Source organism: Mycteria americana, chromosome 11 (assembly GCF_035582795.1).
Source record: "Mycteria americana isolate JAX WOST 10 ecotype Jacksonville Zoo and Gardens chromosome 11, USCA_MyAme_1.0, whole genome shotgun sequence".
Taxonomy (NCBI): Eukaryota; Metazoa; Chordata; class Aves; order Ciconiiformes; family Ciconiidae; genus Mycteria; species Mycteria americana.
In genome coordinates this window covers 20,652,631-20,670,464 of record NC_134375.1, presented here as the reverse complement: position 1 = coordinate 20,670,464, position 17,834 = coordinate 20,652,631, and the positions used below count along the sequence as shown (strand labels likewise).

Sequence of the window (17,834 nt, the reverse complement as noted above, 5' to 3'; positions counted from 1 at the left end):
GTACCCGGTGCGCCCTACAGCTCCGTGTCCCCCGGTGTCCCCCCGTGCTCCTTGCAGCCCCGTGCCCCCCCCCAGGTCCCCTGGCACTCTGCACCCTGCAGCTCGCTGTCCCCACGGGGTGCCCCTGGTGTGACTTGGTGCTCGCTACCCCCTGATGTCCCTCAGGGCCGGGTGTTTCGTGGTGCACCCCGCTGCTGGGTGCACCCTACGGCAGCGGGGGGACACCCGGTGTCCCCTGATGCGCCCCAGTGCCTGGAGTCCCCTGCTGCCAGCTGTGCCCTGTCGCCCTGTGTCCCCCGGTGCGGTCCTGCCGCCCTAGTGCCTGGTGTCCCCTGGTGTGCCCCGGTGCTAGTGTGGCGGGACTGCAAGTCCCGGTGCCCTAGTGCCCGGTGTGTCCCGGTGCGCCATGACTGCGAGTCCCGGTGCCGGCCGGTGTGGCAAGACTGCAAGTCCCGGTGCCCTAGTGCCCGGAGCGCGCTGTCCCGCGGCGTGCCTTATCGCCCGGTGACCCCAGTGACCGGTATCCCCCGGTGACGCCCCGTTGCCCGTTGCCCCCCCGCCTCGCCCCGGTGCCGGTGCGGCGGGACTGCAAGTCCCGTCAAGCCGCGGGCGGGCGGCGCGTCCAATGGGGCTCGGGGGGCGGTGCGGCCGGTCGCTGCCTCCGCCGCCGCCCGGTGCCGCGGCGCAGAGAGCCCCGGAGCGGCCGCGCGGCGCCGGCCCCGCAGCCCGGCTCTGAGCCGCCCGCCCGGCCCGGCCCGCCCCGCCGCGCCCCGCCGCCCTCAATGAGGTTCTTCCGACTCACCTTCAAGTGCTTCGTGGATTGCTTCTGAGCCCCCCCCTCCCCACGGCCACGGAGCCGCCCCCGACCCGCCCCCGCTCCCCGGACCCCCGCGACATGCCCCCCGTCCCCGCCGACACGGCCGCCCCGCAGCCGCCCGCCGCCCCGCGACGCGACGCCGCCGCCGCCGCCGCTGCTGCTGTCCCCGCGGGCTCCGGTAAGCGGGGAGCGCTGGGGAGGGATGAGGGTGGGGGGGGGCCACGGCCACGCGCGACCGCGGCGCGCCCCCTCCCGCCGCCGCGGGGTGAGTCACCGCTCTGCATTGTGACGTCACGCACCGGCCTGACATCTGACGTCACGCCCCCACGCGCGGAAAGGGGCGCACGGGGGGGGGGGGGGGGCGCGGGGGGACCGGGGGTCCCCCCGCGCCTCCCCCCCCCTCCGCGCCCCCACGGGCGTGCGTGACGGCAGCGTGGGCCCCCCGTCTCGGCAGAGAGCCGCGGGGAGGCGGAGGGCGCGGAGCCCCCCGCGGCGGGCGAGGAGCGGGCAGTGACGGCCCCGCTGGTGGGACCCCCCGGCCCCCCGAAAGCGGCCACCCCCGAGCGGGAGACGTGGACCCGGCAGATGGATTTCATCATGTCCTGCGTGGGTTTCGCCGTGGGGCTGGGCAACGTCTGGCGCTTCCCCTATCTGTGCTACAAGAACGGTGGAGGTGAGCCCCACGCAGTAGGGGAGCGCCCCACGGCGTGGGGGGGCACCCCACGGCGCGCGGGAGCACCCTGCTTCCCACCCCGTGGTGCGGGGGGGAGGGGGGGGGGTGTCACCCCGCCGTGGGCCAGCCCACCCTGCACCTTCCCGGCGGGAAGAGCCGTCCGCGGGGCTCGTGGGCCACCCCACGGGTGTCCGGTGTCACCCACCGGGGTGGGGGGCCACGGGGAGCCCCCGCCACTTGCCCACCCTGACCGACATCGGCGGCGGCGCGGCGAGGGGAGGGCGCGGAGCCGCCTTCGCCATTCGCTGTGCCCGGGCGGGCGGCCCGGGGAGGGAAGGGGGGGCCCGGGGGGGGCGACAGCGGCGGCTGAACCGGCCCCGTGTCCCCGTCCCCCCCCCCCCCCGGGCCCAGGCGTCTTCCTCATCCCCTACCTGCTCATCGTCTTCGTGGGCGGCATCCCCGTCTTCTTCCTGGAGGTGGCCCTGGGGCAGTTCATGAAGCAGGGGGGCATCGCCGCCTGGAACATCGCCCCCCTCTTCAAGGGTAACGCCGCGCCCTGCCTGCACCCTGCCTGCACCCTGCCCGCGCCCTGCCCGTGGCCCCTTGCACCCTGCCCGGGGGCCCCCGGCGCCCTGCGCAGGGCTGGCAGCACCCTGCCCACACCCTGCCTGCTCCCGTGCACCTTGCCCGCGTCCCGCCGCTGCCCTGCACCCCAGCCAAGGGTGGCAGCTGCCTGCGCCCCTGCCCGGTGGCACCCTGCGCTGCCCCGCCTGTCCCCGTGGCTCCCTGCCTACGCGCTGCCGGTTCCCTGCCTGCTGCCGGCTTCCCCGGGCGCTGCTGGTGTCCGGGGGGGCTGCCGGATCCCCCCCTCGGCGGTGTCCTGCCGGCTCCCCCCTGTCCTGTGCCGTGCTGCCGGCTGTCCCCACCCTGTCCTGCCTGCAGCTGCCAGCTCGCCCTGTCCTGTCCCGTCCCCATCAGCTCCCCACGTCCCCACCAGCTCCCCGCGTCCCCCGGGGCTGCCAGCTCCCCCTGTCCCATCCCCGCCAGCTCCCCACATCCTGCCCCGGGCAGCCAGCTCCCCGCATCCCCACCGGCTGCCCCCTGTCCTACCCTGGGCTGCCGGCTCCCTGCGTCCCCACCAGCACCCCACGTCCTGCCAGCACCCCCCATCCCACCCCAGGCTGCCGGCTCCCCCACCCCGCCGGGCTGCCGGGTGCCCACGGGTGCCCACGGGCTCTGATCTCGCCATGCCGCAGGTCTGGGCCTGGCCTCCATGGTGATCGTCTTCTTCTGCAACTCCTACTACATCATGATCCTGGTGTGGGGGCTCTTCTACCTGGTGCACTCGCTGACGGACACCCTGCCCTGGGCCACCTGCGGCCACGCCTGGAACACTGAGCAGTGCGCCGAGCTCTTCCACCTCGAGCTCTGCCGCAATGGCAGCACCAACGCCAGCGCCGGCACTGCACCCTTCAACCTCAGCTGCGCCGACCTGGCCAGCAAGCGCTCGCCCGTCATCGAGTTTTGGGAGTGAGTGTGGGGACCGGGGGGGTCTTGCCCAGGGCCAGGGGGGGGTCGCGCAGGCGCTCAGCACGGCCCCGCTCTGCAGGAACAAGGTGCTGCGGCTCTCGGGGGACCTCAGCGAGCCGGGGGAGATGAACTGGCAGATGATCCTCTGCTTGGTCACCACCTGGGTCGTCGTCTACTTCTGCATCTGGAAGGGCGTCAAGTCAACCGGGAAGGTGATGTTGGCGGGGGGTGGACACACACGTGTCAGGGCCACCGGCACGTGGGGATGGGACTGTGGCACACGGCGCTGCCGGCTCCTGCCATCCTGTGCCGCAGCCCACGGGGGTGCAAAACATCTGTCTGGGAGGTGCCACCGGCCGCTGGGGACATCCCCGAGCCCTGGTCCCACTGGGACACCTGTGGCACACGATGGAGAGCCCCAGCCCGGGGGGTCTCACCAGCACCCACTCCTCTGCAGATCGTCTACTTCACGGCACTCTTCCCCTACGTGGTCCTCATCCTGCTGCTGGTCCACGGCGTGACCCTGCCTGGGGCGCTGGGCGGCATCGTCTACTACCTGAAACCCGACTGGTCCAAGCTGGCCGAGGCGCAGGTGAGGGCGGCAGGGAGGGCAGGAGAGGGCTGGGTGCTGGGCACCCCCCCGGCACCCTCCTCGCCCCCCAACACCCTCTCTCGTGCCCCAGGTCTGGATCGATGCCGGCACCCAGATCTTCTTCTCCTACGCCATCGGGCTGGGCGCCCTGACCGCGCTGGGCAGTTACAACCGCTTCCACAACAACTGCTACAGGTAGGGCTGTGCCGGCTGCGGGGCGTCCCCCCGGTGTGTCCCCCTGTGCCCCCCTGGCACCCCCTGACCCTCTCTGCCCACAGGGACGCCTACATCCTGGCCGTGATCAACAGCTCCACCAGCTTCTTCGCCGGCTTCGTCGTCTTCTCCGTGCTGGGCTTCATGGCCTCCGAGCAAGGCGTGGACATCTCCAAGGTGGCTGAGTCCGGTGAGTGCCGGATGGCGGGTGCCCACTGGCACCGCGTCCCCTGTGTCCCCCTCTGGGGTGGCACCGCTGACCCCGCTCTCCCGCAGGCCCCGGGCTGGCTTTCATCGCCTACCCCAAAGCCGTGACGCTGATGCCCTTGTCCCCGCTCTGGGCCACGCTCTTCTTCTTCATGCTCCTCGTGCTGGGGCTGGACAGCCAGGTGCAGCGGTGGGCAGGGGGACGGGGATGGGGAGGGGACGGGGTGGCACGTCCCCACTGAGCCCCACTCTCTGCCGCAGTTTGTCGGCGTGGAGGGTTTCATCACGGGCATCCTGGACCTGTTCCCCCAGCCGGGGGCTGGCTCGCTGCGCCGCGAGCTCACCGCTGCGCTCTGCTGCGTCGTCTGCTGCCTCATCGACCTCTCCATGGTCACGCAGGTGGGGGACGTGGGCAGGGATACCGGCCGGCCGGCCCCACGCCGGGCACCCGCGCCTGCCCTCGGGACGTCGCCTCCCACGGGGCCCCAGCGTCCGGTGGGAGCTCCCTGGGGCTGCTGCACCCACGGCAGCGGGGGGTGCCCGTGGCGTGGGGGGGCCTGTAGCCGTGGAGGTCCCCGTGCCACCGGGGTGCCCATGGCCACGGGGGGTGCTTGTTGTTGTGGGGGTGCTGTGGGAGCACGGGGTGCCCGTGGCATGCAGGGTGTCCATGCCACGTGGGGCCCCGGTGCTGGCAAGGCTGTGCCCGCGCCGGTGCGGAGGCACCCGTGCCAGCGCGGGGCAGCCGGCACAGCCCCGGTGACGCGCGGTGCTGTCCCGGCAGGGCGGCATGTACGTGTTCCAGCTCTTTGACAACTACTCGGCCAGCGGGATCACGCTGCTGTGGCAGGCTTTCTGGGAGTGCGTGGTCATTGCCTGGGTCTACGGTGAGGCCAGGGGGACACGGGGGACACGCACACGAGGGGACGTGGGTGCCCCGCGGGGCCCGGCTGACGCCCTTCTCCCTGCAGGCGCTGACCGCTTCATGGACGACGTGGCCCGCATGATCGGCTACCGGCCCCTGCCCTTCATGAAGTGGTGCTGGGCCGTGGTGACGCCGCTGGTCTGCGTGGTGAGCGGGGCCACGCGTGTGCTCCGTGTGCTCGCGTGTGCGTCCGTGCCACGGGCACCGGGCTCCCCCAGGCGGCTGCTTTGGGCACGGCAGCCACGGGGTGACACGCGTGTCGGGGCCACGGGGTGACACGCGTGTCGGGGCTATGGGGTGACACGCGTGGGGGGGTCTGGGGCTGCCAGCCCCCTGCCCCCGCGGGACCTCACCCCCCCTCTCTCCCCCCAGGGCATCTTCGTGTTCCACGTGGTGAACTACAAGCCGCTGACCTACAACAAGACGTACGTGTACCCGTGGTGGGGGGACGCCATCGGCTGGGTCCTGGCCCTCTCCTCCATGCTCTGCATCCCCTGCACCGTCCTCTACAAGCTCCTGCGCTGCAAAGGCTCCCTGCGCGAGGTGAGGGCGGCGCGGCGGGGGCCCTCCTGCCTCCGTCCCCAACCCATCTCGGCCATCCTTGTCCCTGTCCCCATCCCAGTCCCGTCCCACCCCCATTCAAATCCCAGCGCTGTCCGCATTGCCGCCTCGGTCCCATCCCCAGCCAAATCCCATCCCTGTCCCCGTCACTGTCTCGTTCCCATCCAAATCCCACCCCTGTCTCACTCCCAACCTCACCTGAATCCCGTCCTTGCCCACATCGCTGTCTCAGTCCCATCCCCATCCAAATCCTGTCCCTGTCCCGTCCCTATTACTCTCACTCCCAGCCAAATCCTGTCCCCATCCCCGTCACTGTCTCAGTCCCGTCCCCATCTCGTCCCTGTCCCCATGCAATCCCTGTCCCTCTCTCAATCCCGTTTCAATCCCTTCGCCACCCTAGTCTCACCCCCATCCCCATCCAAGTCCCATTCCTGTCCCCATTGCCTCACTCCCATCTGAATCCCGTCCCTGTCCCCATCGCTGTCTCACTCCCAGCCTCACCCAAATCCCATCTTTGCTGACATCACTGTCTTAATCCCGTCACCGTCTCAGTCCCGTCCCCGCCCCACCTCATCCCTGACCCCGTGCTATCCCTCTCCCTCTCTCAATCCCATTTCAGTCCCGTCCCCGTCCCAGTCTCACCTCCGTCCCCATCCAAATCGCACCCCTGTCCCCACCTTGGTCCCGTCCCCACCCCATCCCCATGCACCAGGGGGATGCGCCGAGCGGGGTCCAGGCAGTCCCCGATGCTGCCGTCCCTGGGTGCTGACACGGCGTCCCCGCAGCGCTGGCAGCTCCTGACCACTCCGATCTGGGGCCACCACCACCTGGAGTACCTGACGCCCGAGGCAGAAGCCAAGCTGCTGGCGCCGGAGCCCCCCAAGGAGAAGGCGATGCTCTTCGAGACTGTGATCTGAGCGTGGGGAGGGTCGCGCTGCTCCCGCCCGCCATAGCAATAATGCCAGCACCGCCTCCCACCCACGCCGCCCTGTGCCCCCTGTGCCGCCCCGGCCCGCCGGCCTCGCCGCAGGGGGGGTGCATGACTTGCAAGGCGGGGGTCGCTGGGGGCCGCGGGGCCGGGGCGGCCGCGGGGAGCGGGAGGGGTCCCCGGCGCGGGGGAGCGCGGCAGCCCGGGGGGCCGGCGGGGAGGCTGCGGGCCGGGGGAGCGAGCGGGACAGCCCTTCCCTGGCCCCTGCCCGCGGCCCCCACGCCCCCCGCTCACTAACCGCTTCCTGTAGCGTTTGTCTGGTGTAACCCCGACCGCCCCGACATCTGGCAATAAACTGGGAGACCCTGGCAGCCCCGGCACCGCGGGCAGGGGAAGGGGGGCACGGGCAGTGGGCAGCTGGGGGGCCGAGATGTAGGGTGGCACCTGCCTGCAGGGGACAGGGGTTAGGGGGGTCAGGGCGCAGGGGTGCCAGGACACCTGGGTTCCTCTCTTGGGGTGGCTCGGGGGGAGCTGCGGGAGCAGCAGGGTCTCCATCCCCCTCCATGGCAGCATGCGGGTGCCCGCAGGCTGCGCCGGCCCCGGGTTCCCCTGGGGGACTGGGCCACCCCGCGCAGCCGGGGCCCCGCTCCCCGGCCCCGCAAAGGGGCGGGTTCCAGCCCAGAGGCACTGGGGGTCCTGGCTGTCACCAGCCCAAAGCGGGGGGCTGCGGGGGGTGGGTCGGGACCAGCTGTACCCCACCAGGAGCTGCTCGTGTCGGCTCTGTGGTTCCCCGCTCCCTGCGCCGTGCCCCGGGGACAGCCCCAGGTGGGCGGGGGGCTGTTGGGGGGGACGACGAGGGGATGAGGCAGCCCCTGCGCCCAGACACGCGGCCGGGAGAAGCCAGAGGCTCGACCTGCCCCAGGCCCCTCGAGCTGCCCGAGCCCAGCCCCAGGGGTGCCAGCCGGGGGTGCACGTGCCCTGTGCCCGGCACCGGCAGCTCCCAGGGGGGCCAGCTCCGATCTGTGCCACGGGGACCCGCACGGTGCCCCGAGGAAGCCCCCGGCACGCTGTGCTCAGGGTGGCTGCCAGCCGTTCCCGTGCCCTGGCTGGGTATCGGTGTCCCGCCGTGCCCAGCGCTGGCACCCGTCACCCTCCAGCAGCGCTGTGGCCACCCTGGGTGGTCCGTGGCCGTCCTGCCCGTGGAGGGACAAGGCGGGGAGAAGTGCCACCACCTGCCCCGGTCACCCATTCGCGACACCATCCTCGGGCGCGGGGCTGCGGCAGTGGTGCCGTGCCGGGGGGGCCGTGTCCTGCGCCTGGGGGCACCGGGGTGCCGGAGGGGCTTGTCTCGGGGCGCCAGCTCGCCCCACCACGATACCCTCTCACCTTGCCGGGGTGAGCTGGCAGTTCCTGCCCCACCGGCAACACACACTGTAATTAGCGCGGGCAGGGCGGAAGCATCAGTGATAATTGGCGGTGACTCGTTAGCGCTGGAGCACTGTGTGCCCAGGGCGCGGCAGGACTTTCCGGCAGGGCTGGTCCGTGAGGTGGGCTGGCATCCCGGTGTCCCGGCTGCTGCGAGGCCGTGCGGGGCCTGGCTGGCTCCCCACCGCCGGAGAGGGGCTGGGGTTGGGCGTGGGGGCGAGCGCTGTCATCGCCTTCGCTTCGTGCCGCAGCATGCCCCGGCTCCGCCACCCCATCGTAAAAGGCACGGCCGCGGGCTGGCGTGAGGGCAGTGCCGGCACGGACGGTGAGAGCGCGGGGACCGGGCGGAGGGGGGCAAAGGGGAGGAAAGGGGATGCCAGGCTTTCCCCACGGGTCTCCCGTAGCACCCACGCGACCCGACACGAGGGGACTTGACGCGTGCTGTGCCCTCGCAGGGGTGGGCGCCTGCGGCACCATGAACCGGATCACGGTGTACGAGCATGCCAACTTTGAGGGGCTGAGCCGGGAGTTCACCTGCGATGTGCCTGACCTGCACGAGCTGGATTTTGGGGACTGCATCGCCTCTCTGAAGGTGGTGGGGCAGCCCTGGATCGCCTACACGGACCCCAAGTACGAGGGGGAGCCGCACGCCTTCGAAGAGGGCGAGTACCCCTCCGTGGAGCGGCCCAACAGCTTCTCGGCGCTGCGCCTCGTGCACCATGACCTGGGGAACCCCCAGATCACCCTCTACGAGCGCCCCAACTTCCAAGGTGCCTGCAAGGTGGTGATGGAGGAAACCAACTTGGCGTACGGGTACTTCAACGACCGGGTGGCCTCCCATGTGGTGCAGCGAGGTGTCTGGCTGCTCTACCAGAACCCCGGCCGGGGCGGTTGGCACTGCCTGGCATGGCCCGGCGAGCGTCTCGCCGACTACAAACTCGAGCTGAACTTCCAGTCTCGGTTGTCCCACCTGCGCCCACTGCAGCCCGGGCGGCCCCTGGTCTCGGCGCGTCTCCTCTGGGAGCAGAAGCGGGTGGAGGCGGAGCGGGAGGTGCTGGTGGATGAGATCGAGGGGGTGAATGAGACGGAGTCGGAGCAGGCACTGGCGGCCAGCAGCAGCCGGGAGTACGGCACCACGCTCTGGCAGAGCTTCCACTTCAGCAACGCCACCAGCCTCAAAGCCGGGCTCTCCTTCACGCTGATCGTGGAAGCCTCCAACATCTTCACGGTGCAGAAAGGGCGCAGCGAATCCAGCACCCGCCGGGAACGCGTGGAGGTGCAGCTGCCGGCTAAGATCCCCCCACGCACGGCGCTCAGCATCCAGATCTTGCGGAAGGAGGTGACGCTCTCCGTCCCGGTCCTGCTCACCATCACCCAGAACGAAGCCGTCCGTACGGAGATGGGCGAGTACCGCAGCGTCTCGGGTACCAACATCAGTGCCCGCTACAGCTTAAAGCCTCTGCCAGCTGCAGGCAGGCAGCAGGCAGCCACTGAGGGGACAGAGCCAGTGCCCCGCACCAAGACGGAGCTATAGCCGGGCACCGGCTCTGTCCCCTTGTTGGTGTGGGACCCCCGGGGACGCCCGCACTGCCTGCCCGGCCTGCCCGTGGAGGAGCCGGGACACACCTTGCCTGGCCGCGTCGGGCGGCTCTTGGCTGGCGGGACCTGAGGGTGCCTTCTCCTGCCGGGGGCTGCCAATAAACCCCCTTCCCCAACGGCTCGGGTCTGCTGCTGCTGGGGCAGGGGTGGAAGCGGGCTGGGGGGGACACTGGTCTGGGGGGGACGCCGGGCTGGGGGGGACACGAGGCTGGGGCAGCTGGGGGGACACGGGACTGGGGGAGCCAGGGGACATCGGGCTGGGGGGGGACACCGGGTGGGGCAGCCGGGGGGGGACACTGGGCTGCTGGGGGGACACTGGGCTGGGGGATCCAGGGGACACTGGGCTGGGGGGGACAACGGTTGGGGCAGCTGGGGGGACCCAGGACTGGGGGAGCCAGGGGACACGGGGCTGGCCTGGTCCTGCACACACCAGACTGGGGAAACTGGGGGGACACCGGGCTGAGGGAGCCGGGGGCGCTGGGTGGGTGCAGCCGGGGGCACAGCGGGCCGGCCTGGCCCCGCACGCAGCGGGCTGGGGCACCGCGCCCCGCCCCGCCCGCCCCCCAAAAGCAGCAGCAGTTTGTCCCCACGGGCCCGTCGCAGGGCCCGTCCTCGGGGCCGCCGGGGGAGGCGGGGACACGGGCGGGGCGAGACCGCCGCCGGGCTGCGGGAGCCACCGGACTCACGGCGGGGTACGGGCACCGGCCGGAGCGGGCTACGGCGGCCGGGCGAGGACAAAGGGCCGCGGGGCGGTGGGCGCCCGGAGGGGCGGGGCCTGGCACGCGGGACGGGCCCGCCCCCGGGCCCGCCTCCAGCCACGCCCCCCACGTGGCTCCCGCCGCCGCCGGTCTCTTTAAATGATGCAACCGGCCGCAGTCTTGGCCCCGCCCGCTGCGCTCCTATTCGCGGAGCCGGCGCCGAGCTCCCCCATTCCATTGGCCGAGGCGGGCCTCTCTCACTGTCGATTGGCTCGGCCTGTGCCGGTGACACTCCCTCCCCGCTCCGATTGGCTGGGCGTGGCCCCGCCCCCCGGGCGGGCGGTGGCGGCGGCGGCAGCATGGCGGCGGCGGCGGGGGTCATGGCGGCGGAGGAGGCGGAAGAGGCGCTGGGACTCTTCACCGGCATCGGCCTCAGCGAGGCCAAAGCGCGCGAGACGCTGCGCAACGGGGCGCTCAGCGCGCTGCTCCGCCGGGCCGTGCTGCAGGTGCGCCCGCCGCGGGCCCTCACCCCGCTCCCGGTCCCCCGGTCCCCGGTGCGGCGGAGTCACCCCCTGGGACCCCGCCCCCTCCCCGGCATCCCCTCCCGGCCCCGCCTCCTCCCGGCCCCACCGAGCGGCCTCGGCCCTTGACACTCGGCACTCCCCCCTCCCCCGTTCCGCCCCGGGGCCGCCGGTTCGCCGGGGCTCAGCCCCGGGCCGGCCCTGACGCTTCCCCGGGGCGGCGACAGGCTCGGAGCGCGCTGGGCCCGGCCCTAGACAAAGCCACCGGGACGCTGCTGTACAATGCGGCCGCCCGCCTCAGGGACCCGAAGCACCTCGGCTTCCTCGTCGGCTACATCGCCCGCAGGGAGATCCTCACCGACCTGCAGCTCAGCGGTACCGTGCGGCCCCGGGACCCCCCCCCCGGCCCCGGCGGGGAGGGGAGGGCCCCGCTCCTCACCCCCGCTCTGTCCCCAGCCGCCCTGGAGTACGTGAGGAGCCACCCCCTGGAGCCCCTGGACGCGGCGGACTTCGAGCGGGCCTGCGGCGTGGGGGTGTGCGTCACCCCCGAGCAGATCGAGGAGGCGGTGAGTGGGGCTGTGCCCCTGCCTGCCCCGCGGGGACGGCGTGGGGGACGCTGGACGGCACGGGCTGGCAGCCCCCGGCGTCGTGCTCCCCGCCTGCCTCGCTCAGCCCTGCGTCCCCGTCCCGCTCCCCAGGTGGAGGCCGTGATCGGCGAGCACCGAGCAGAGCTGCTGGCGGAGCGCTACCACTTCAACATGGGGCTGCTGATGGGTGAGTGTGGGGCACGGGGGCAGCCCCTGCCTGGCGCTCCTGCTCCCCCGGATCCTGAGAGCCAGCCCTTTGCCGTGAGCTGCCCCGGTGCCAGCTGCCGCATCGCTGTGCCGCAGCCCGCCCGACGCGGGGGAGATGTCCTGCCGCGTCCCCTGCGCGGGCAGGGCTGTGGGTGGCAGCTGCCTGAGGTGCCCTGTGCCAGGGACAGCCCTGGGGCAAGGGCTGCTTCCAGCCGCTGGCTGCGGCACCCTGCATCAGCGGCCCTGGCTGAAGCCCCCCGGGCTGGGCCGTGCCCCTCGCCCACGGGGTGCCCTGTCCACAGGGGAGGCACGGAGCCGGCTGCGGTGGGCGGACGGGAAGACCATCAAGAACGAGGTGGACCTGCAGGTGGGTGCGAGGGTGGCGGGTCAGGCGCTGCTTGGGCTGGTGTCCCCTGTCGGTGCCGTGCCCGATGTGGGACCTGCTGGCCTGTCCCGTGGGAGGGCCTGGCGCTGGGGACAGCCTGTCCCAGGTAGGTGCAGGCTGGGTGAGGGGGGTGACAGCTGGATAAGGCCACCTCCAGGCCTTGGGGCACCGGGAGCCTTTTCTATTCCTGTCTGTGTCTCTCTTCTCCAGGTGCTGCATTTGTTGGGGCCAAAAACAGAAGCTGACCTGGAAAAGAAGCCAAAGGTGAGGAGGAGGCTGGGAACTGGGATGGTATTTCCCTGCTGAGTGTCCAGGCAGGATCCCAAATAGCTGCTCTGGGCCCGGCCGCCACCATGGGCACGGGTCTGAGGGAGCGCTGGGGGCAGCAGGCTGGGCCAGGAGGGGAAGGTGCGTGCCGGGGCCGGGCACTCAGGGTGCTGTGCTGGTCCCTGCAGGCTGCAAAGGCCCGGCCGGCCCCAGCGGAGAAGCAGAAGGCAGCTGTGGTGGAGAACAGTAAGAGACTGTCCTGCGGGCAGCTTCCCCAGCCCTTCGGTTCCTGGCCGGGACCTGCCTCCGAGCTGGGCCCCGGGAGCTGCGGTCAGGCCCCTGCTCAGCCCCGTCTCTCCCTGCAGGCGAGGTGGGCATGGAGACGCGGTCGCTGCTAGAGCAGCTGCGGGGAGAAGCTCTCAAGTTCCACAAGCCGGGTGAGTGCGAGGAGCCACTGCCATGAGTGGGGCCGCTCTACCGGCTCTGTGCCCGGTCCCAGCTCTCCGTGCTGCGAGGGACCAGCCTGGCCCCGTGTCCTTCCCTGCCGGCTGCTGGGCTTGGCTCAGTTCGGGCAGTGCTGCAGCCCTGAGCATCCTCTGCCTACAGGAGAGAACTACAAGACGGAGGGCTACGTGGTGACGCCCAACACCATGGCTCTGCTGAAGCAACACCTGGCAATCACGGGTGGGCAGGTGAGACCGCGTCCCCCAGCCCAGTGGTTCCCTGCGAGGGCGGCACTGGCTCCAGCCGGGTGGGTGGGGTGGCTGGGAGCACCCGCAGCTCACCGGGGGCACGGCCAGAGGCAGCACCCACGTGGCACGGGGGGCCCTGTGGGGTCCTTGGGGGCTCATGTCAGTGCCGCCACTGTCAGGGAGGGGGAGAGTCTCCTGCTGAAGGACAGAGGTGTCCCCTTTCCCCCCTGCAGGTGCGGACACGGTTCCCTCCTGAGCCCAACGGGATCCTGCACATCGGCCACGCCAAGGCCATCAACTTCAACTTTGGCTACGCCAAGGTGAGAAGCACCAAGCCCCGCTGGCAGCTCCCCCTGGCCCCTGCCTTCCCTTGCTGCTTGGCCGCTGGCCTGGCCCTGCGGTCCCTTAGGGATCAGCTGCTCACTGTGTCCCCCCATCCCCAGGCCAACGGTGGCGTGTGCTTCCTGCGCTACGACGACACCAACCCTGAGAAGGAGGAGGAGAAGTACTTCACGGCCATCCGGGAGATGGTGGAGTGGCTGGGTATGGCTCGGGCTGGGGAGGGCAGGATCAGGCCAGGCGCTGCTGGGGACATCCCTGCATGCAGGTCCTGCCGCTGGGCCTTGGGGGTGCATCCAACCTGCTCTGTTTGCCCCGTCCCCACAGGCTACCAGCCCTATGCAGTGACCCACGCTTCCGATTACTTTGACCAGCTCTACACCTGGGCCCTGGAGCTCATCCGCAGGTGAGCGTGCCGGGACGGTATGGATGCGCCGGGGCGGTGCGGATGTCCTGTGCTGCGGGCCGGGGCTCCCCCTCGCCCAGGGGATGGGCCGCTGGCATCTGGTGACGATGTTTCTCCTCCGTAGGGGCCAGGCATATGTCTGCCATCAGAAGGTTGAGGAGATCAAGGGCCACAACCCACCGCCCTCGCCGTGGCGGGACCGGCCCGTGGAGGAATCGCTCCTGCTCTTCGAGGTAGTCCTGGCTGGGGGTAGGCGCTGCGTGCCCGTGGGGTTTGGGTCTGTGGCTCAGCCAACAGCTTCCCCCCGCTCCGCAGGACATGAGAAAGGGCAAGTTTGGGGAGGGGGAGGCCACACTGCGGATGAAGCTGGTGATGGAGGACGGGAAGATGGACCCCGTCGCCTACCGCGTCAAGTTCACTCCGCACCACCGCACCGGGGACAAGTGGTAGGGAGAGCGTGCAGTGTCCTGGCACGCGTGGCAGGGGTGGGTCTGCATCTCCTGGGAGTGGGGAGGTGTCGGGAGGGGAGCAGCACCGGGCTCTGCCCCCGGGGTTGACTGCGTCTGCCTTGCAGGTGCATCTACCCCACGTATGACTACACGCACTGCCTCTGCGACTCCATCGAGCACATCACGCACTCCCTCTGCACCAAAGAGTTCCAGGCCAGGTGAGCGCCGTGCACGGCACGGCCCAGGGCTGAGCCAGACCTGGCAGGGCAGCTCTGTGGGAGAGGAGCTGGTCACGTCCCGGCGGCTGCCAAAGTGCTGGGGGACAGCGTGTCCGTGGGGCTGCGGGCAGGCGTGAGGCTGAGCCGGGCTGTGCCTGTGCCTCCCTTGCAGGCGCTCCTCCTACTTCTGGCTGTGCAACGCGCTGGATGTCTACTGCCCTGTGCAGTGGGAGTACGGGCGCCTGAACCTGCTCTACACCGTCGTCTCCAAGAGGAAGATCATCCGGCTGGTGGAGACGGGCGCCGTGAGGTAGGAGTGGGGCCAGCAGCCAGGGTGGGTCTTGCCCAGGGCATGCTTGGCTGTCACAGCGGTGTTTTCTCAGGGACTGGGATGACCCACGGCTCTTCACGCTGACAGCCCTGCGCCGGCGAGGCTTCCCCCCTGAAGCCATCAACAACTTCTGTGCCCGAGTAGGTGCCGGGGACAGGATGGGATGGGGCAGGTGGATGCATCCCCCGCCAGCGTGGTGACAGCAGGTTGTCCCGCAGGTCGGTGTGACGGTGGCCCAGGCGACGATGGAGCCGCATCTGCTGGAGGCGTGTGCGCGGGAGGTGCTGAACGAGCAGGCCCCCCGTGCCATGGCCGTCCTGGAGCCCCTCAAGGTCACCATCACCAACTTCCCTGCCCTGAAGGTGAGACTGCTGCGGGCTGGGGTGGGAGTGGGGGTCCCCAGAGTCAGCGTTCATCCCCTCCTTCTCCCCAGGCACTAGAGGTCCTTGTGCCCAACTTTCCAGCCGATGAGAGCCGGGGTTTCCACAAAGTGTCCTTCCAGCCCACCGTCTACATCGAGGAGACGGACTTCAGGGAGGTGAGCCGGGCCCACCGGGCCATGCTGCCCTCGGGCAGCGGGGGCCTGGCAGCACTGGGAGCGGCACTGGTGCTGCATGGGGCGCAGGCGGGTGTCAGGCACCCAACCACGGCTCCCAAATGTGCCAGCAGCTCTGACGGGCACTGGGGAAATGCCCGCTGCCTTCAGCCTGGCCGGGACATGTCCACCCGATGGTGCCCACACCTGGCCTCTGCGCCGGGGAACGTCCCGCAGCAACGTGGGAGTTCAAAGAGCCCTGGGTGCGCCGATCCCTGGGACGGCAGGAGTGGGTGGGGGGACGCAGTCGTGGGGACAGGGAGACATGCTGGAGGGGGGACCTGCTGCCCGTGCTGGGACCCCTCGTGCAGCCAGGAACTCTCTCGCAGGAGGTGGACAAGGGCTACAAGCGCCTGGCCCCCGGGCAGCCGGTGGGGCTGCGCCACACTGGCTATGTCATCGCCGTCCAGAACGTCATCAAGGTGGGTGGCTCTGGGCACCGGTGACATGAGGTTGGGCTGTGGGATGTCAGGACGTGGCCATGCCCCACCAGGGAAGGGCAGCGATGGTCATCTCGGGCCGGGTGCTGTGGGTGCAGTGGGTGCAGGGGGCCTGCGTTGGCAGCTCCCTGCCAGCCCTGTGCCTCGCGCAGCGGGGAGCAAGGTGGCCCTGAGTTGGGGGGCTGGCAGTTCGGCCCCCGGGCTGCCCTGTGGGATGGGGCTGCTGCCTGACTGCTGCCTGATGGCTCAGCTCGTCTCCTCTCCCCCAGGACGCCAGCGGGCACGTGATCGAGCTGGAGGTGACCTGCACCAAGTCGGACATGGCGGAGAAGCCCAAAGCCTTCATCCACTGGGTGTCGGAGCCGCTGGCGTGTGAAGTGCGGCTCTACGAGCGGCTGTGAGTACCCGGCCGCCCGCAGAAGCGTGGCTGCAAGCTGAGCGGTGCTGGAGCGGCAGCATGGCCGTGCACCAGCAGGCTCTGCTGGGGTCTGCCCGGCTCTGCCCGGCTCCTTGGTGGGGAAGATGCTGCTGTGGGGTCCCGTGAGCTGCTGCCCCACAGCTGCCATGGGGTACCACGTCCCCTCGCCTGGCAGCTTTGGGGTGAGACTCTGTCTCATGGCAGGTTTTTGCACAAAAATCCCGAGGACCCGTCGGAGGTGCCTGGTGGCTTTCTGAGCGACCTCAATCCTGTGAGTAGCAGCAGGAGCTGGGGTTACAGGCCCAGGGGTTGCCGGGGACCTCCTGCACCCACACCCAAGGGTGTCACTTGGGTGACACCCACTAAGTTCATGTCCCGGAGGGGGAGAGGGGCTGGGTGGAGCAGGGCTGTGGAGGAGGCAGAGGGGCCGGGGGTGCTGGCTGAAGTGCCTCCCCCTGCCAGGACTCCCTACGCGTGGTCCGCAACGCCCTGGTCGACAGCTCCGTCCTCTCCGCCCGACCCTTCGACAAGTTCCAGTTTGAGCGGCTGGGCTACTTCTCTGTGGATCCTGACAGCGAGGAGGGGAAGGTGAGCCCTGGGGAGGGGGCCGTGGGGCTCTCCCTGCCCGCTGTGGGGCCGTGGGGCTCAGCACTGACCCTCTGCCTTCTCCCCCCAGATGGTGTTCAACCGGACGGTGACGCTGAAGGAGGACCCCGGCAAGGCCTGAGGGATCCGCCACTGCCGCCCCGCCGTGGTGCTCCTTCCCCGGGGGTCCCTGCGCACCCCCAGTGTCGCCGTGCCTTGGCGCAGCCCCCCGGGGCACCCCACAGCATCGCCTCAATAAACGGAGCATCCCCGCATCCCAAACGGAGCTGTCGCTGTCTCCTGTCCCCCCGCTCAGCCTGGGGGTGCCGGGGTGGGGAGGTCTCCCCTGTCCCCTGGGGCTCGGGGTCTGCTCCTGCCCCCCGTGCAGGGCTGGTGCCCCTGGGGGAGCTGCAGCTCCCCCCACCCGGGACTGTGAGGCTGGGCTGGGGTTGAGGGTGTCGGGGATGGGGGGGGATAGGGGAGGGTCCCCAGGGCCTGCCCCGGGCAGCGGCGGGTGCAGGCAGGGTGCAGGCAGGGTGCAGGCAGGCAGGAGGGTGTGCGCGCTGTGTACAAACACCGCCCGAGCGCCGTCCCCCCTTAAGGTGGACTCGAGTGGGGTGGCCCCTGCCCGGCCCCGGCCTGGGGGTCACGGGGGTGCCCCCGCGGGACCGGCGTGGCCCTCCCTGGCCTGAGCCCCGTGACCGGGGCCGCGGCCTTGCCGTGGGTGGGCAAAGGCTCTACCCGGCCCCACGGGCCACCTTAAGCGGCAGCGGGGACGGGGAGGCCGCGCCGAGCACATGGGCACATTAAAGCAGCCCCAGCCCGGCCCACGGTGCGGGGAACCCTTCACCCCCACGGGGGACCCTTCGCCCCGCGGTCCCGCCCAGGGGCAGGGGCACGGCGCAGCCCCCGCCGGTACCGGCCGCGGAGGCCCCGACGCCCTTCCCGGAGAGCCCCCGCATTGGGGTCTCGCCCACCCGTGGGACGGCGCGGGGCCTCGCCCCGGCTGCTGCGTGGAGGTGGCGGCCGGACCGTCCCCGCCTGGCGCGGAGCAGCGGGGCGGCTGCGCGGGACCCCTCGGCCGGCGGTGCCCCGCGGCCACGCGTGCCGGTGGCGTCCCGAGCTCCACGGCCGCGACCGGGGGCTGTCCCCGCCCCTGCCGGGGCCGTCGCCCCCCGCGTGTCCCGGCCCCCGGCCCCGCGCGCGTCCCCCCGGCAAGGGCGCCCCCC

General features: G+C 71.4%; 3 protein-coding genes across 3 annotated transcripts; all 3 read left to right on the top strand.

Annotated features, from left to right (window-relative positions):
* The first annotated feature begins 668 nt into the window (after nucleotides 1–668).
* On the top strand, nucleotides 669–6,814 carry SLC6A8 (solute carrier family 6 member 8). Its single transcript, XM_075514427.1, has 14 exons — nucleotides 669–995; nucleotides 1,272–1,490; nucleotides 1,902–2,033; nucleotides 2,747–3,020; nucleotides 3,100–3,232; nucleotides 3,478–3,612; nucleotides 3,704–3,807; nucleotides 3,891–4,015; nucleotides 4,102–4,214; nucleotides 4,294–4,431; nucleotides 4,814–4,916; nucleotides 5,001–5,101; nucleotides 5,327–5,497; nucleotides 6,301–6,814. Exons 1-14 carry the CDS (start codon nucleotides 896–898, stop codon nucleotides 6,430–6,432), a joined length of 1,980 nt encoding a protein of 659 aa, XP_075370542.1. The 5' UTR covers nucleotides 669–895; the 3' UTR covers nucleotides 6,433–6,814.
* A 1,435-nt stretch (nucleotides 6,815–8,249) lies between these two features.
* LOC142415626 (epidermal differentiation-specific protein-like) lies at nucleotides 8,250–9,586 on the top strand. The gene has a single exon (XM_075514178.1). The coding sequence runs from the start codon at nucleotides 8,344–8,346 to the stop codon at nucleotides 9,400–9,402; it is 1,059 nt and encodes a 352-aa protein (XP_075370293.1). The 5' UTR covers nucleotides 8,250–8,343; the 3' UTR covers nucleotides 9,403–9,586.
* An 899-nt stretch (nucleotides 9,587–10,485) lies between these two features.
* Nucleotides 10,486–16,891, top strand: QARS1 (glutaminyl-tRNA synthetase 1). The gene is made up of 24 exons (XM_075514101.1): nucleotides 10,486–10,671; nucleotides 10,914–11,061; nucleotides 11,143–11,252; nucleotides 11,385–11,460; nucleotides 11,783–11,847; nucleotides 12,076–12,129; nucleotides 12,321–12,378; nucleotides 12,498–12,569; nucleotides 12,739–12,824; nucleotides 13,058–13,144; nucleotides 13,268–13,367; nucleotides 13,491–13,569; nucleotides 13,694–13,802; nucleotides 13,885–14,015; nucleotides 14,144–14,236; nucleotides 14,409–14,546; nucleotides 14,620–14,707; nucleotides 14,786–14,929; nucleotides 15,001–15,105; nucleotides 15,492–15,584; nucleotides 15,872–15,999; nucleotides 16,225–16,291; nucleotides 16,483–16,608; nucleotides 16,697–16,891. The coding sequence occupies exons 1-24, from the start codon at nucleotides 10,525–10,527 to the stop codon at nucleotides 16,745–16,747; spliced, it is 2,355 nt and encodes a 784-aa protein (XP_075370216.1). The 5' UTR covers nucleotides 10,486–10,524; the 3' UTR covers nucleotides 16,748–16,891.
* Nucleotides 16,892–17,834: the final 943 nt, after the last annotated feature.

Coding starts and splice junctions, on each gene's coding strand:
- SLC6A8 (XM_075514427.1), top strand. CDS start 896: ATGCCCCCCGTCCCCGCCGACACGGCCGCCCCGCAGCCGCCCGCCGCC. Junction 2,034..2,746: donor CATCGCCCCCCTCTTCAAGG/GTAACGCCGCGC, acceptor GCCATGCCGCAG/GTCTGGGCCTGGCCTCCATG. Junction 4,432..4,813: donor ACCTCTCCATGGTCACGCAG/GTGGGGGACGTG, acceptor CTGTCCCGGCAG/GGCGGCATGTACGTGTTCCA.
- LOC142415626 (XM_075514178.1), top strand. CDS start 8,344: ATGAACCGGATCACGGTGTACGAGCATGCCAACTTTGAGGGGCTGAGC.
- QARS1 (XM_075514101.1), top strand. CDS start 10,525: ATGGCGGCGGCGGCGGGGGTCATGGCGGCGGAGGAGGCGGAAGAGGCG. Junction 12,825..13,057: donor TGGCAATCACGGGTGGGCAG/GTGAGACCGCGT, acceptor TCCCCCCTGCAG/GTGCGGACACGGTTCCCTCC. Junction 15,106..15,491: donor AGGAGACGGACTTCAGGGAG/GTGAGCCGGGCC, acceptor ACTCTCTCGCAG/GAGGTGGACAAGGGCTACAA.